The 17,111-nt window shown below is 38.5% G+C and overlaps 1 protein-coding gene across 3 annotated transcripts in view; it reads right to left on the reverse strand.

Annotated features, from left to right (window-relative positions):
- Positions 1–17,111, reverse strand: part of SLAIN2 (SLAIN motif family member 2) — a 62,384-nt gene that overhangs the window by 30,689 nt on the left and 14,584 nt on the right. For all 3 annotated transcript variants that reach the window (XM_080678653.1, XM_080678652.1, XM_080678651.1), the window contains exons 2-4: positions 8,876–9,024; positions 2,816–2,980; positions 741–902 (exon numbers count right to left, since the gene is read on the reverse strand). In XM_080678653.1, the coding sequence (XP_080534779.1) occupies positions 741–902; positions 2,816–2,980; positions 8,876–9,024 (476 nt within the window). The remainder of the gene's footprint in view (positions 1–740; positions 903–2,815; positions 2,981–8,875; positions 9,025–17,111) is intronic.

The raw sequence follows: 17,111 nt of genomic DNA on the forward strand, positions 1-17,111 counted from the left end.
AGATGAGAGTCAAGGCATAAACCCTTAAAGTAGTATGAAAAACTGTGTGCTTATATACATTTTGGGAATGACAGGGGACATAATTTTTATTGGATTTTCAAAGATGTCTGTGACCTAAAGAGTTGCAAGGACCACTTTGCAAAGCAATATCACATGTTTCATTTAATTTAAAGTCACAATTCCAATGTTCTCATAAAGGTCTTTTTTATGTTCTATACCATACTTTCTAAGGGAGGTGATATTTATCACAAAAATTGCTCCTTGGAATGTGAAAAAAATCTTAGTTACCATAATAGATTGTGTCCCTCAAAATATATAGAGACATAGAGCATATCTGTGGTCTTAAAATTTCATGTGGGGCAGGGGAAATCAAATGTCTGAAAAGGTACCTTACTGCAGCAACAATGAAAAAAAGGCTGAGAAACACTGGTCTACATTAAGAAAACCCAGAGTAATAGCGTAATAACTATGCTAGTGAGTTCTAGTGCAGAGTAACATGCAGGATATGATTACCAGTCATGAAAGCAGAGTGAAACCTGCCTGCCTTTGTCCTCACATAGGAAACTGCTTTACATAAAATGGACTCTGAAAACAAGCTAACAAACAAGTCCATATGTTGAATAAGCCTCAAAAATTTCAACATCTCTACTCTACACTACTATTTTACACTTTAACACATATTTAATACAACAAAATTATGTCGTATGAAAGACCTCAACTTTAACAATTAAAATACTTACTTTCTTCCTGCATCCGAGCTAGAATCTGCACATCGGTTACATCATTTAGCTTATAATTAGATCCAATGGAATCTTCATCTAATTCTGAAGCACTTAACTCACTGTCTATAGAGGATTGAGGACTGAGTGGAGGATTTCTGTCTGATGAACTTTTCAAATTACCTTAAAAAAAAAATCAAACTTTGGTGAAACAAAAATTGAATAAACTTGATATTATATCTTCTGTTCAGTTTATTATTTTGCCTTTTGTTTATAAAATTCCCAAATATTGAAATAAAAAATTGACCTTATTAAGAATAAAGAGGGCCATAGAGATTCCTAAATACATTATGGCATAAACATAAAACACATTTCCATTTAACTATAACTATCTATTCCTCTTATAAAACAAATACGCTTTCAAAACAGTTCCTGACAAGTAGTTTTCAATAATGCATATTAGAGGATTTTTCTACAAGGTAGTCAATGATACTGCTTTATAAGTAGATGTACTTATGATGTGGTGTTTTCTCCTTCCAAATTCATAGTCATTAGCAAACACTATCATCTTTTCCCTGAATAAAAGTATCTATTTTTTCTAAACCAGAATACTATAATTTGAGGAAAATCAGGATTCCTTAGAAAGTTAGCAACAAACCAAAAAAAGAACACTAGCTCATTTCTCCTACATTATGCCATGTTTACAAAATTCTTTTGCCAAACTAGAAATGCTTATCCAAGGAATTATCTGAAATTTAGTAGTGAAGCACAAAAATGGGATGAAGAAAATGACTAGATAAAAAAAAGTATTGCCCTGGCTGGTTTGGCTCAGTGGATAGAGCGTCCGCCTGCGGATTGAAGGGTCCCGGGTTCGATTCCGGTCAGGGGCATGTGCCTTGGTTGCGGGCACATCCCCAGTGGGGAGTGTGCAGGAGGCAGCTGATCGGTGTTTCTCTCTCATCGATGTTTCTAACTCTTTATCCCTCTCCCTTCTTCTCTGTAAAAAATCAATAAAATATATTTAAAAAAAAAAAAAGTATTGTGTTGTTCTTAACCAAAAGAGGGAAAGAAGACAGGGCAGAGTAATAAGGACACACATATTCAAGAGTCTAACTTGTTTCTAAGGAAATGCTTTCATCAGATCACCTTCCAGTGGATAATAACAAAATGACAACAGTGTCACTACTATTTCTAATATGAATTTATTTAAAGAGCTTGTTTTCCAGAATTCTTCACTGTAAGTCAGCTCCAACATAAAGGCATATATAAGAAGAGCAAGAATATGAAATAATATTTATATTATCAAGAAGGGCATAATTAACAGGATATGGAAAGTCAGGGTCAAATAGTGCTGGAATAAAAATCTTTTATATTAAACAAATATAGCAGATTAAACTTAGTATGACAGTAATGGGTGAAATATGTAGCAAGTAACTTATGTGCAAAGCAAACAGCAGGGTCAATAAAGTCATCAAACTAGAGAGCACTCACGTAAAAAATGTGAGATGGTTAATAATACTTTAACTTTTAAGGAAATTATAATAATTATCCATAACAATAGCGGCAATAAGAGTAACCGAATTAGTGAATTCTAATGAACAGTAAGCTACAGAGTAACATTGCAGTTTCAGAACCAAAGTGGAACATTCTTTCCCCAGTTTAGAGCAACCTATCCCTCCCATGTCATTTAGGGCTCCAAACACTCTTTTAGTACATTCACATATAACCTTATACTATTACTTAAATGTAATATCAATATTAAAATCCTATAAAAACATTTTTAATTCTCTAGCTTTTATAATCCAAACAAGCTATGAAATAAGCACCTATTGGTTAAAATAATCAAGCTTGGGACCTTATTTAATGAAGCCAGATTTAAAAACTTTTAAGTACATGCTAAAGAAAACTTCATGGATGTAAAATGGCTCATCTGTATCCCTCTGTGGTGCCAAGTAGACCCTCAAGGATATATTCTCTAATCAGTTAAAAGTTTCATAAATAAAATAACTTGAACTACTGATGAATAAGGTATTTTCTCAGGTAGGGCAGTAACTTAAAACCCATTCTTTAAGCATTCCATTTCATTTTCTCCTTACCTGAATTTCCAGGAAGTATTAGCTGTTTGACTATAGGAGGTCGCACTGGGGTTGAGGATGGAGAATTGAAACCACTGCTGTATGGGCTACTTGCATTTGGACTATAAGGGCTTGTATAACTCACGGAGTTGAAAGGATTATTATATAAATTCTGCCTCTTGAGAGCTGTATTAATGAAAAAGGGGAAATCAAGTTTAATAACTGAGAAAAAGTTAACATTACAAAATTTTTCCTACTATGAAATAAGTCATTACCTATCTCAATTTCAATACAGAAACATTCTTATAAATGAATGTAAAGGCAATGTGTATTTTGTCATTTTTCCACAACAAACTTTTTGTGTTAAAAAAAAAAACCACTATGAAATAATGAGTTTTTAAAAAGCCTTTTCAAAGATTGGATTTTTTTGGGAAAAAAAGCAATAATAAGTAGGTTATGGTCAAACATGGGAGAATTCTCTTTTTAAAAAAAGTCCTCCTCCCTCCCATTTTCTGGCTCAAGAAGAATATTTCTGCCAAAAAGGAAAAAAAAAATTGTGCCATGCATATAAAATAGAAACAGTACTAAAAATAGGGCTAAGATATCAAGTGCAATTATGTACAAGAAATATTAATACTTGAAATAGTACTTCTTTCTTCTCCCCTATTCTAAAATCCACAGTTTATTCAACATTTCTGACCATCAGCAAAGTACTGTGTAGAAATAGAGACAAATGTGACATGGTGCTTTTTCTCAAGAGGCCAAGTAGTTTAGCCAGAAAAAAACTATTATTTCAAGACAAAATGAAATGAGTATTATCATAAAGGTGCAAAGGTTTGTGGAAATTAAGAGATAAGAGTAAAGTATCACAATTGTGAGCAACTACGTAAGGCTTTTGGCAGGAGAGGCACTGCTACAGTCTTGACAGGATGAATAATAATATGCTACTGAAGGTGAGGAAAGTATGTGCTTTTGTCTGTGTTTATAACATGAACAGAAGCAGTGTCTTGAAAATGCACAGTATGTTCAGGGATTAAGAGCGAATAATGTAGAAAGGTGAGGTAAAGCACATGATGAGGTACAACAGGGAAAACCAGCTGGGGCAGGTCATGAGAGGCCTGGGACACTATGCAAAGGAGTCTGAACCTCAATCAGCAGCAATGATAGTGCCATCAGTGATTTTGGAGCAAGAGTTATATGATCCAATCAGTTTAGGGGGAAAAACTGAGGGGGATTTTGAAGTTGAATAGATTAGCCTGAATTAGGCAGTATAGGTGACAAAAAAAAAAAAAAAAAAGGAATAGACATTAAACATTGGGAAAAGGGAAAAAAAAATATGACGACCCTGAAGTTACTGAATAGTGTAGAAAGTCAAACAGAGTAGTTTTATATATAATTCACTATGAGACAACACACCTCATTTTACAATATTTAGTATGTAGTGTGTACTAGTAGCATGGTCTCCGAAATACTGACCTGAACAGAAACGGGGCTGCTAACTTCTTCCTATCTCTTTATTCCTCCATCTCCTTTGAAACTCATTCTCTTTAATTAGTTATTTATTTAATCACTAGCATTTCAAGTCCTCAGCCCTTTTATCTTCCCAGGGGTCCTCAAACTTTTTAAACAGGGGGCCAGTTCACTGTCCCTCAGACAGTTGGAGGGCCGGACTATAGTTTAAAAAAAACTATGAACAAATTCCTATGCGCACTGTGGGCCCAGGACGAGTCGGCTGCTAAGCAGGACAGGCAGCGGCACCCAGCGGGCCGGATAAATGTCCTCGGTGGGCCGTAGTTTGAGGACGCCTGCTCTATACCATGTTCTCTTTCCTGGGAAATCTCATTCATACCCATGACATTAGTTATTGTCTATATTCCTCAAACTCCTCATTATTTATATGCCTAGTCCTAAGCTTTTCTGAGCTCCAGTTCCATATACACTGCCCATTTAGTCTCCCCTGTGGGTATGGAAAATTTGCCCCAGAGCCAACATCCAAACTCACAATTCTCCCATTAAAAATAAAATTCTCTTTCTGGGGTCCCTATGTCAAAATGCTAACAACATTTCTCCTATCACACAGCTGGAAACCCAGAAATCAATGTTGATACTTTCTTTTCTCTCATTTCCTCATATTAAGTTCATTCCTTTTTACTTCCACATTTGCATCACTGCCCTTTCATCCTCCCTCCCCCACATTACCCAGCTATCCTCATCAATCCCCCTCAAGAGCATTATACATTCACTTTTGGCCTTCTCGTCTACTCTCCACACTATAGCTAAGCAAGACTATCAAAATGTAAACCTTGTCTTTCCACCCACACACATAATCCCTTTGATATCTTCCCATTACTTTTAGAATCAAATCCAAAATCTTTAATGTGGTCTATAAGGCCTTGCAGAGTCTGGCTCCTTCATATATTCTGGCCTTATCTTACATCGTTTCCTTCCTACAGCCACCCTGGCTCCTTCTAGTTCCTCATGTATGCCATGCTTCCTCCCACACACCCACATAGGCATTCTCCACCTGAAACACCCTACATCCTTTTTCCCCTTAGCCCACTTAAATTTTTCTGAATCTTTCGGATTTCAGGTTACATATCACTTCCTGAGGTAAAATTCCTGTTCCTTTATTACATATCACCCTTTAAAATAATTATTTGTATTTACATTTCCCCTACTATTTGATAAACTCCATGAATGTAGACACCATGTTAGTTTTTCCTCGGCCCTTTCCCCAAATCCTAATAACAGGCTCTCAATAAATATTCATTGACTATATGCATGAATGAATAACATTAATTTGAATACAGATGATACCGACTACATGAATGGATGAAATAATCAAGAGAGAAGTGGGGCAAAAAAGAGACCTGGGGTACCCTAAACTTAAAACATGGCTTGATGGCCCTGGCCAGTGTTGCTCAGTGGTTAGAGTGTTCCTTGCATTGAAGGGTCACGGTTTTGATTCCCAGTAAAGGCACACACTGAGGTTGTCGGTTCAATCCTGGTCAGGATGTGTGGTGAGGCAACCAATTAATGTTTCTCGCTCAGATCAACGTTTCTCTCTTTCTCTCTCCCTCTCCCTTCCTCTCTAGAATCAATGAAAAACGTATCCTCAGGTGAGGTTAAAAAAAAAAAAGAAGAAACAGATGGCCAGATAGGAGTAGGAGGAATGTAAAGTTTTAATGGCACAGTATTTTAGCATGGGATGATGAAAAAGTTCGGAGATGGGCTGTGGTGATGTTGCATAGCACTGTGAATGTACTTAATGCCACCTAACTAACTGTATATTTAAAAATGGTTAAAATGGGAACTTTTATGTTATGTAAATTTTACCACACACACACAAAGGAAGGGCGAAGGAAGAACCTTCAAAGAAGACTGAAAAGAAAGCAGCAGAGAGGGTTGGAGAAGGTAAAGAGGATAACGCACTACTATAAAAAAACAGAGAACATCATCTTAGGAACAGGTGGTAGTGCCCTGCAGAGAAGCCGAGTGTGATGGAGCAGACACTGTCTGCCAGGAAGTTCTCTTTGCCTTACCAAAAAGCACATTTAAAAAACAAGCTCTCTTCCAACTTGGAAAAGGGGGGTTTCTGATTACAAGGTTCTGACTTGAAATAGCCAAGTCATTTTTCCTTTAAGTATACATTATATTTATAGCTCTAGCTACTGCTCTGGTAGTATATGGCTACAGAATACAGACACTGTTAAACAGATCTAGTACATGATTACATCTAGTACAAGAGCAACAGCTTCTCTTACACACTCCCACTATCTTTAATACCCTTTATAATAAAGCAAAAAGCCACTCACTCAAACTGTTACTTTTGAGGAGTAACAACTTTGGTTTTTCTCCTCTAAGTCTAAATAATTATCAATTGCTAATAGTTCCCATTCCTTAGGCTGTTTTAAAACAGATATTGGTGAACTATAGCCTGCGAGTCAAATCCAGCCCACCACCTATTTTTGTAAATAAAGTTTATTGGAACACTGCCATGCCTGTTCATTTATGTACTAACTATGGCTACTTCTGCAATAGAGCAAAGTTGAGTAATTGCAACAGAGACCTCATAGCCCACAAGCCTCAACTATTTATTATCTGGCTCTTTACAAAAAAAAGTTTGCCAACCCGTTTTATATGTTTATTTATCTATTTATTGTCTGCTCCCCCCATTAGAATATAAGTTCCAGAAAGTAAGGGACTTTTTCTACTATTTCATTAATTGCTATATCCTCAGAGTTAAGAACAATACCTAGCATATGGTAGATTATGAACATATAACTTCTGAATGATGAAATTTTTAAAAAATGTCTTTATTGATCTTTAGAAAGAGAGGAAGGGGGAGAGATAGAAACATCAAACATTATATCGATAGGTTGCCTCCTGCATGCCCCCTTATCCATAATTGAACCAGTGATCTCTGAGTGCATGGGACGATGCTCAATCCACTGAGCCACACCAGCTGGGGTGGATGATGAAAATTTTTAATTAAATTGTAAAATGTACTTATATTATTTCTAAGGTAAGATAGAATACTAGAAAATTGCTCCTAAAAGCATGTTACTAACTGAAATTAATTAGAAAATTTCCAATTTTTAAAAAAATATATATTTTTATGGATTTCAGAGAGGAAGGAAGGAGAGAGAAATAGAAACATCAATGATGAGAGGGAATCACCGATTGGCTGCCTCATGGACACCCCACATTGGGGATTGAGCCTGCAACTTAGGCATATACCCTGACCGGGAATCAAACTGCGACCTCCTGGTTCATAGGTCGATGTTCAACCACTGAGCCACACCAGCCAGGCCAGCTGTTTTTAAATTGTGAAATACTAGCTTGTTTACATATTTCTAAAAATCTCATATGAATGTAACTTAAATCAAACTCCAGGATATAATTCTAAAAACACTTGATATCCAGACAAAAGCATTTAAAAAACTACTACATAAAGGCTGTTGCTTTTTACAAAGGGATTCTCCACACAGAGGAAAAGTTAAAACTTTAGTTTCAATATAGGCTCAGAAGCTCTGTAATCATATCCAGATGTTACTTTCATATAATAACTAAACTCCTTACAACCAACTTACTGCATTTTTACTGTATGCCCATTTAACTGTTTAGTCTCCTCTTTGTCTCCCCTGACCATTTTCAATTTACAGTCTAACAAGAGAACTCATTATTTCGATAATAAAGCCAAAACAAGCAAATTTAAATAAATCACTGCCAAGTAAATATAAACCAAAGAACTCAAAAACCTATTTTGGATTAGTACTCACACATCAGTCCTTTCCTGTGAGAGTATTCCAGAGAACAGTAACATTCTTAAGAGACTGAGAGAAATTCCAAGAGTCAGTAATATTTTTCCTATATTTCTACCCACACTGGCATGCTACACTAAGTGCCACAGTCACGGTTACATTTTGCCAGCTCTGTTAATGCCATAAACAAAAGAGCATAAAAGCAATTTAAACTTTAAATGACAAGTTAAAAGAAAAACATAACAAAGAAAGGAAAGGAATACATTTACTAAGCACTGTGAATCAGAAAAACATGCTAGGCTCTTTCATAAACATTACATTTAATCCTTAAAACAACCTTACAAGGTTCTCTATTCTTATGAGAAAACTGATAAGTAATGCGCAGTCACACAGTAACTACTAGTAAGTGCTAGAGTGAGAACAAGGTCTTAACCTGTACTGTATCTTTCTACCCCATCAGAATTTCCACAAAGTGGTGAGATAATTAGACAAACATTTTTAAACTAGTTATTTGTTTTAATTTGTATTAGAAAAGAACACATAACATATAAAATTCAATATTACTTGAATATTTTCTTTAGAATGAAGCTAAATAAAAATGAGATTGGAAAAAAGTAAAATAAATAATAGAACAATGTTATTGGTGCATATGGCAAAAACTCATGATGACATGCACAATGAGATCTGAAAAACATTACCAGGCAAAGAATTGCCTTCCTAAAAACAAACTGCAACATATATTTGGTTTTTTTTTTTTTCTTTGTTTGTTATTAAAGGAAGCAAAGAGATGAATTTACAAGCGAAATTATAGGCATACCTGACATAGTTTGATCAAGTTTGTGGATAAGAGATTTTTTAGCACATTCAACATCAGGACTTGGGTAATCCAAAACTTGCCTGCACCAAACTAATGGGCTAACCGATTTCTGCATTGGTGTAAGTTTTTTCTTTGGTGATGAATACAGCCTAGAAGAAAAATAAAACAAAAACAAGAGGGTAACCTTCATTATTAAGTACAAGGTTAAAAGATAGGAATCCTTTTGGATAGGTTTAAATGGAGGAGGGGAGTAAAAATAATGGAGTATGTTTAAAATCACCCACATTTTACTTTGTACACAGGAAGAAAATGACACTATAACCATCAATATAAACCCAAATCTCAATTATTTTTAAAAATATATTTTATTTATTTTTTACAGAGAGGAAGGGAGAGGGAGAGAGAAACATCAATCAGCTGCCTCCTGCACACCCTCTACTGGGGATGTGCCCGCAACCAAGGTACATGCCCTTGAATGGAATCGAACCTGGGACCCTTGAGTCCGCAGGCTGACGCTCCGGTTAGGGCCAAATCTCAACTATTAAATGAACCCAAAGGAGGCCAACTGTCTAATCCAAAAACGTCTTATTTTTCTTTTACTCTCTTTATAAAAACTATGAGGAAACATCTATCTTTAAAATAGTTTATTCTGTTTTAATTCGTACACTAGAGGCCGGATGCCTTTCTACTTCCCAGTCCCCTTCCTACCACAAACCACACAAAAACCTACCATAAATAATTCACTCCTTTTAGTTAAGCAGTACCTACTCTGTAGCCTTCTCTCTTTTCAAACAATAATGTGTCAGAGAAAAGCAACACTTAAGTCCTTAATAACTTAATATGAATTAATTTATAAAATTACATCAATCTAAGGAAAGAAGGGACGGTATTTTATAAGCTCCTGGGTAAGGTCTGCAAAAAGAGAAAGAGCAGAACACAGGGGTGGGGAACACTTAAATTTCTTCATATTTTTTTCTCAGATTAGTCCCTATTATGTCAATTGATGTTATTTCAAATGTGAATCCGTATGAAAAACATGAAGTTACTTGAATTCTAACCAAAGTGGTTTTTAAATTGACACTTTAAATATATCCCTATAGTACCAGAATTGACAAAATACTTCCTAATGACATTATGTACGTTTTCCATCCCTTCACTCTTCCCTATCTATAACTTATTAGGTCTGTCACTCATATCTGATTTAGATCATCAAGACTATCAAGGAAAATGATTTCTCTAGTCCACAATTCATATTCATTTGGACAAAAATAATGAGATAGAATCCCGATTTATGAAATAACTTAACTCAAAATTACACCAATGGGATTCATTCTATTTTCAACTTAAATACTGCAAATGTCTCATAACAAATATCTCCCTTAGCATCCCAGCTTTCATTGCGATAATTATCACATACTGATATTCTATATTAGCAAGTATTTAGCAACAAAGTCTACAGATGACACACATTCATAAACCCACTTTGATATTAACACACTCTTTCAATATGTAACTTTCCCCTGCACTACTGGTTTCACACAATTTATCCTCATGACTCATGTGTACTTAGTACATTCCTCTACTATCCTATATGATAAAAGCCTAATATGCTAAGTGTCCAGTCATCCATTCAACCAACCAAAGCATAATATGCTAACGACATGCTAAGGCTGCTCAACCGCTCACTATGACGTGCACTGACCACCAGGGGCAGACACTCCGACCGGTAGGTTAGCTTGCTGCTGGGGTCCAGCTGATCAGGACTGAGCGAGACGGGCTGGACACACCCTGGAGCCCTCCCGCGGTCCCTCCCCGGCTGGCCAACCTCCCGTGTCTCTCCCCGGCCCCAATCGTGCACCGGTGGGGTCCCTCGGCTTGGCCTGCACCCTCTTGCAATCCAGCACCCCTTGGGGGAATGTCAGAGAACCGGTTTTGGCCTGATCCCGCAGGCCAGGCCGAGGGACCCTACTGGTGCATGAATTTGCGCACCGGGCCTCTAATTAGCTATAAAAATCATTTTAAAAATGCAAACACTATGAGTGAGCCTTAGAAAAGATGCTCGATGAAAGAAGCCAGACACAAAAGAACACATATTGTATGATTCCATTTATAAGAAACTAGAGGCCTGGTGCATGAAATTCGTGCGGGGCAGGGGGGGGGGTCTTCTCAGCCCAGCCTGCACCCTCTCCAATCTGGGATCCCTCTCACAATCCTAGACCGCTGGCTCCTAATCGCTCACCTGCCTGCCTGCCTGCCTGGTCGCCCCCAACTGCCCCCCTTGCTGGCCTGGTCGCCCCTCACGGCCGCCCCACCGGCCTGGTCGTCCCACGCAGCCTGCTGTTCAGTCGTTTGGTCGCCCCTCACTAACCCCTCTGCCGGCCTGGTAGCCCCATGCAGCCTGCTTGTTCAATCGTTTGGTTGTCCCTCACTAACTCCCCTGCCAGCCTGGTTGCCCCACGCAGCCTGCTTGTTCAGTTGTTTGGTCGTCCCTCACTAAACCCCCTGCTGGCCTGGTCGTAGGCAGCCATCTTGTGAGGGTGTGAGGGTTAATTTGCATATTACCTCTTTATTATATAGGATGTCTAGAAAAGAACATGGAGCAGGAAGTAGATTAGTTGTTGCTTAGGGCTAGAGATAGGAATGGGGATGAGGTTTCTTCTTAGGGTGATATGAATGTTCTAAAAATTACATGGTAGTGATAATTGTGCTAAGTGTCATGACTGTAAATATACTACAACACTGAATTACACAATGATTTTTATTGTACATAAATTACACGGGCACCAGTGAATTTTATAGTATATAAATTATATCTTAATAAAGCTGTTTATAAAAAAAGTTGTAAGGTGCTTGTAGCTTATTTAAAAATACAGAAACTAATGTAAACTAAATAAATGAAACATTGATCATTTAAAATCAATTAAACTAAAACATTACCATCTATCTCCCTATATCCATGAATTATAGTTTTCCTGTTTTTGTGAATGGCACTGTAATTCTTTCAGTTAGAAAAGCTAAAAACTTAAGAGTAATTTTGAATTTCTCCATCTTTTTTATTTCCTACACTCACCAAAAATCTGAAAATAAGTCCTGCTGATTCTACATGTATAAATTACCCCCATTATTCCTACATGTATAATCCTGCTGATCCTACATGTATAATTTTCCCCCATTACTCCTACATTTATTCCCCTAACTCAGTGGTCGGCAAACTCATTAGTCAAGAGAGCCAAATATCAACAGTACAACGATTGAAATTTCTTTTGAGAGCCAACTTTTTTAAACTTAAACTTCTTCTAACGCCACTTCTTCAAAATAGACTCGCCCAGGCCATGGTATTTTGTGGAAGAGCCACACTCCAGGGGCCAAAGAGCCGTATGTGGCTCATGAGCCACAGTTTGCCGACCACTGCCCTAACTAGCAATAGGGAATGCTCCTTCCTTCCATTTATAGTTAAAAGTTAATGTGGCAATTGTTCCATTCCTAGAGTGATGAAAAGGGGGAGACTGATTCAATAATCCCTGGAACATGTCAGCTATCTTCTACCACTCTAACCTCTGATTTCAGTGCCCGTCACTATCCTCAAGTAAAGTCAGAGGGTTTGGGCCTATACAGTATTGGCACAAAGTTATTCTTCAGTCAGGGAACCTTTGGTTGTGGTTTTAAAGTACTTTAAACCTGCCAGAGGACACATGAGCTGGGTTGTAGCATGTAACAGGATCCTCCTTTAGCAAGACCAAGTTGTTCCAGTCCGAGTTTTAAACAGAAAATCCTAAGTCTTACTTCAAGACCAATTCAAGTCTTACCTTTTTCAAAAGGCTTTCCAAATGCCACAGTTCTGACTACTTATCATGTCAACATAGTGCTCTACTCATAGTAGATATTCAGTAAGTGTTTGAATACTCCTAGCATGACCATTCATCCCAGCTTACCCAGAAAGTCCTAATTTAAGCCTGTTTTGGCATCCCAACACTTTGACTCTTAAATAGTGTCCAGGTTACTATAATAAATTACATAACCACTTTAGTTTTTCCTAATTTTCAGAACCTTACTATTTTATTGCTAATAACTGTATATAGAGCAAAGTTATTAGAATACAATACTTACTCCTGCAACAGAGCACTAATTATTTCTGGTTACGTTTGACACCATACTGTATTCTTTAAAGACATACTTGGGTGATTTTGTCCCAGGGAGCATCTAGCAATGTGTGGAGACATTTTTGTTTGGCCAGGAATGCTGCTAGACATCCAACCATGGATAGGACAGCCCCCACAACAAAGAATTATCTGGCCCCAAATATCTATATTCTCATATAAGAAAGTTAATAAGATCAAAATAGTATTTTATTAATACGTTTTTATTTATTTCAGAGAGAGGAAAGGAGAGGGAGAGAGAGATAGAAATATCAATGATGAGGGAGAATCATTGATCGGCTGTCTCCTGCACGCCCCCTACTGGGGATGGAGCCCAAAACCGGGGCATTGTGCCCTTGACCGGAATCAAACCCGGGACCCTTCAGTCTGCAGGCCGACATTCTATCCACTGAGCCAAACCTGATAGGGCCAAAATAATGTTTTTAAAATGTAAATGTTTTATAAGAGGAACTAAACAAATCTGATCCTTAATCACTTATCTTGATTTTCATGCATTCAATTATAAGATGTTGAGATGAAAAATAAAGAGTACCACTATGGACTCAATACTTTGGTTTGGATTCCAGTTTTGCCACATGCTTCAGGGCACAAGAGGTTGGTTAAGCTCAGGAGGTCAGTTTTCCAGCCCATAAAGGTAACTGTGCCTCGGTTCCCACCTATATACTATTGCCACACTAATCTTTCCAAAACAGCATTTTGTGAAGATATTGGAATGCTCATCCTTGTCATGTGGCTCAGTTGACTGAAGCGTCATCCCATCCACTTAAAGGCTGCACAGGGGAAGCAACCTATTGATGTTTCTCACAGCCATGTTGCTCTCTCTCTCAAAATTAAAAACAAAGAATATTGAAACACTCAAGAATATTGAACACTCAAAAAATCTCCTCCTAGCCCTAGCCGGTTTAGCTCAGTGGATAAAGTGTCAGCCAGGGGACCAAAGGGTCCCAGAGTTCAATTCCGGTCAAGGGCATGTACTTTGGTTGCAGGCTCCTCCCTGACCTGGGCCCTGGTCAGGGCTTGTGCAGGAGACAACCAATCGATGTGTTTCTCTCACATTGATGTTTCTCTGTCTTTCTCTCTCTCCCTAAAAATCAATGGAACAATATCCTCAGGTGAGGATTAACAACAACAACAAAAAATCTCCTCCTAGATTTTACAGGCCATCTATCCACAGTATAGTCTCCAATGCAATGATTCAACTTTATTTTTCACTTGTTCCCCAACAAACTTCACTTAAGTATCTTCATTGGCTTTCTATTTACCCTACTCAAATGCAGCTTTTCCTATGCTTTTTGGTTCTGACAGAACAGCAAAAAATACCCTTCCATTCATACCTAAATCTTAAGTATCAATTCTCACATTCAAATCCATATAAACTTAACCTAAAAATATTCAGAGCATATTTATATTAAAGAATTATTTTTAATTAAGGTGTGTGAAACTGGTATTGTGAATATCCTATCTAATAAAGAGGGAATATGCTAATTGACCCTCACACCATCACAAAGATGGTGGCGTCCACAGCCAACAAGGAGGGAATATGCTAATTGCCCACCCTCAGAGATGGTGGCACCCACAGCCACAAGATGGCGGCGCCCAGTCCCCTCAGCCCCACAGTGGTGGCAGGTGCGTAGCAAGGCTGGGCCCACCCCTAGAGTCCCCCCCAGGGCCAGCCCGAGGCGCAGGCAAGCTTCAGGTATTAGCTGTCCAGCCACCCAGGGCTGGCCCAAGGCACAGGCAAGTCTCAGATGGCAGCTGTCCAGGTCCAGCCCGAGGCTCAGGTAACCAGGGCCAGCCAAGGCTTGCGCTGCTGGCAGTGGCAGAGGCAGAGGTGTGATGGAGCGTCACCTTGCCCTGATTGCCGGGTCGCCTCTTGCCTCTGAGGGCTCCCGGAATGTGAGAGGGGTCAGGCCGGGCTGAGGGATCCCCTCTCCAGTGCATGAATTTTCATGCACCGGGCCTCTAGTGTTTAATAAGCCCTTATCTTCTACTACAATATTTAGTCATTAAATGGTATGATGTTTGGGATGGAATTGGCTTCAAAATATCCCAGGCAGTTGAGGTTTGAATGGAACAGATGAAACTAGAATGGTAATGAGTCAGTTAAGTGTTAAAGATGAGTTAAAAGTTAAATGGAGGTTCATTTTACTGTCACTCTACTTTTGTGTTTTTGAAACTTTCCAAAATAAAATGTTTTAAGTTCAATGGAAAGATAGGGGAGACTAGAAGTAAAATAATAAAAACAGTGAATATGATGATGACAATGATGAAAGCTAACACACATTTAATTTGTGCCAAGAATGGTTCTAAATACTTTACATATACACACACACACATATATACATATTACACTTAATTCTCTAATTCTCTATGGTGGTATGGCCTACAATAATCTAAAAATAATAAAAGCATAATATGCTAATTAGACCGGACGTCCTTCCGGACGACATTCCAGACAAAGCTGGGTCTGCGAGGGAAGCCTGGGTCCTGGGTGCCTACCAGTGGCCGGAGGCAAGCCCAGGTCCTGGGGGCCAGAGCGAGGCCGGTGCTGGCAGCCGGGGGAAGGAAGGCCTACTCTTGCATGAATTTTGTGCATCAGGCCTCTAGTGATCTCTATAGTCTTGCGCTACATGACAAGACAATGAGGATTACATATAGGAGGATGGTCCCATAAGATTACAACGCGGCTGAAAAATTCCTATGGCCTACTGATGCTGTTGACATTGCTATGTCTTAGGGCAAGACATTACACAAATACCTACTATTGTGTTACAATTGCCTAGTATTCCATAAAAGTAGCAAGCTGTAATGTAGGAGCTGTAGATGAAGAGAATTTGTCATTCTCAAATATGTCTCTGACATAAGAATTTCAGGCTGTTTAATTTTAAGAAACAGCAGAAATGAGAGAAGCTCTGAAAAATAAGTAGAAGTTACCCTTTGTAAAAGACATTTACATTTGTACAGTAAATCTCCATTTGTCAGGGTGTCTCCCTCAGTGTACTAGGAAGAGGGGGACGACCTTATCTCTAGAAACTCTTATTAATGCAGATGGCAATGACTTAATTGTGTCTAACTACCTTACTCTGGTTTACTGTGATTTTTTTCCTGATAACCTCCAATAACTGACCCCCAACTTCTTTTGTTTTGAGCTAAAGATGGTACTCAAAGGTGGTGGCTTAAGTTACTTGGTTTTCCTAGGTCACTCCCATGTGTACAAGAGGTATACATGTTATTAATCTTTTGTTTGCTTTTCTGCTGTTAATCTGTCTTTTATTACAGGGATGTGTTAGCCAAGAACCCAGAAAGGTAGAGGAAAAATTACTTTCCTCCCTACAGACCCACAGGCTATATACCATTTAGCCTAGGCATATAGTAGGCTATACCATCTGGTTTTGTGTAAGAACACAAGGAAATGTCTGAAAATATCCCATTTCAGTATTTCAGAGATAACAGAGGCTCAAGTACAGAGATTAAGTGGTTTACCCAAGGTCATACACCTAACAAGGGTGGAAGCAGGAATTCCAACTCAGGCTATCTAGTTCCAGAGTCATGGCTCTTAGCTACTATGTTATTGGACTCACAGGAGCTCCAAAGGCCAGGTTAGAACAAGAATGATGAGTACAGCCAAAACCGGTTTGGCTCAGTGGATAGAGCGTCGGCCTGTGGACTGAAGGGTCCCGGGTTCGATTCCGGTCAAGGGCATGTACCTTGGTTGCGGGCACATCCCCAGTGGGGGGTGTGCAGGAGGCAGCTGATCGATGTCTCTCTCTCATCGATGTTTCTAGTTCTCTATCCTTCTTCCTTCCTCTCTGTGAAATATCAATAAAATATTTTTTTTTTTTTAAAAAAAAAAAGAATGATGAGTACAATAATGAACAACATAAACTGATGAACAAAAATAGATCCAGAGACATACAAGCATTGAACAGATCATCAAACCTCAGAGGGAAGGCAGGGGAGAGTGGGTAAGGTAAGAGGTCAACCAAAGGACTTGTATGTATGCATATAAACATAACTAATGGACACAGACAGTTAGGGGGGTGAGGGCATGTGCTGGGGGGCGGGAGCAGGTGAGGAGA

This window comes from Plecotus auritus (genome assembly GCF_963455305.1).
Source record: "Plecotus auritus genome assembly, chromosome: 1".
Lineage (NCBI taxonomy): Eukaryota > Metazoa > Chordata > Mammalia > Chiroptera > Vespertilionidae > Plecotus > Plecotus auritus.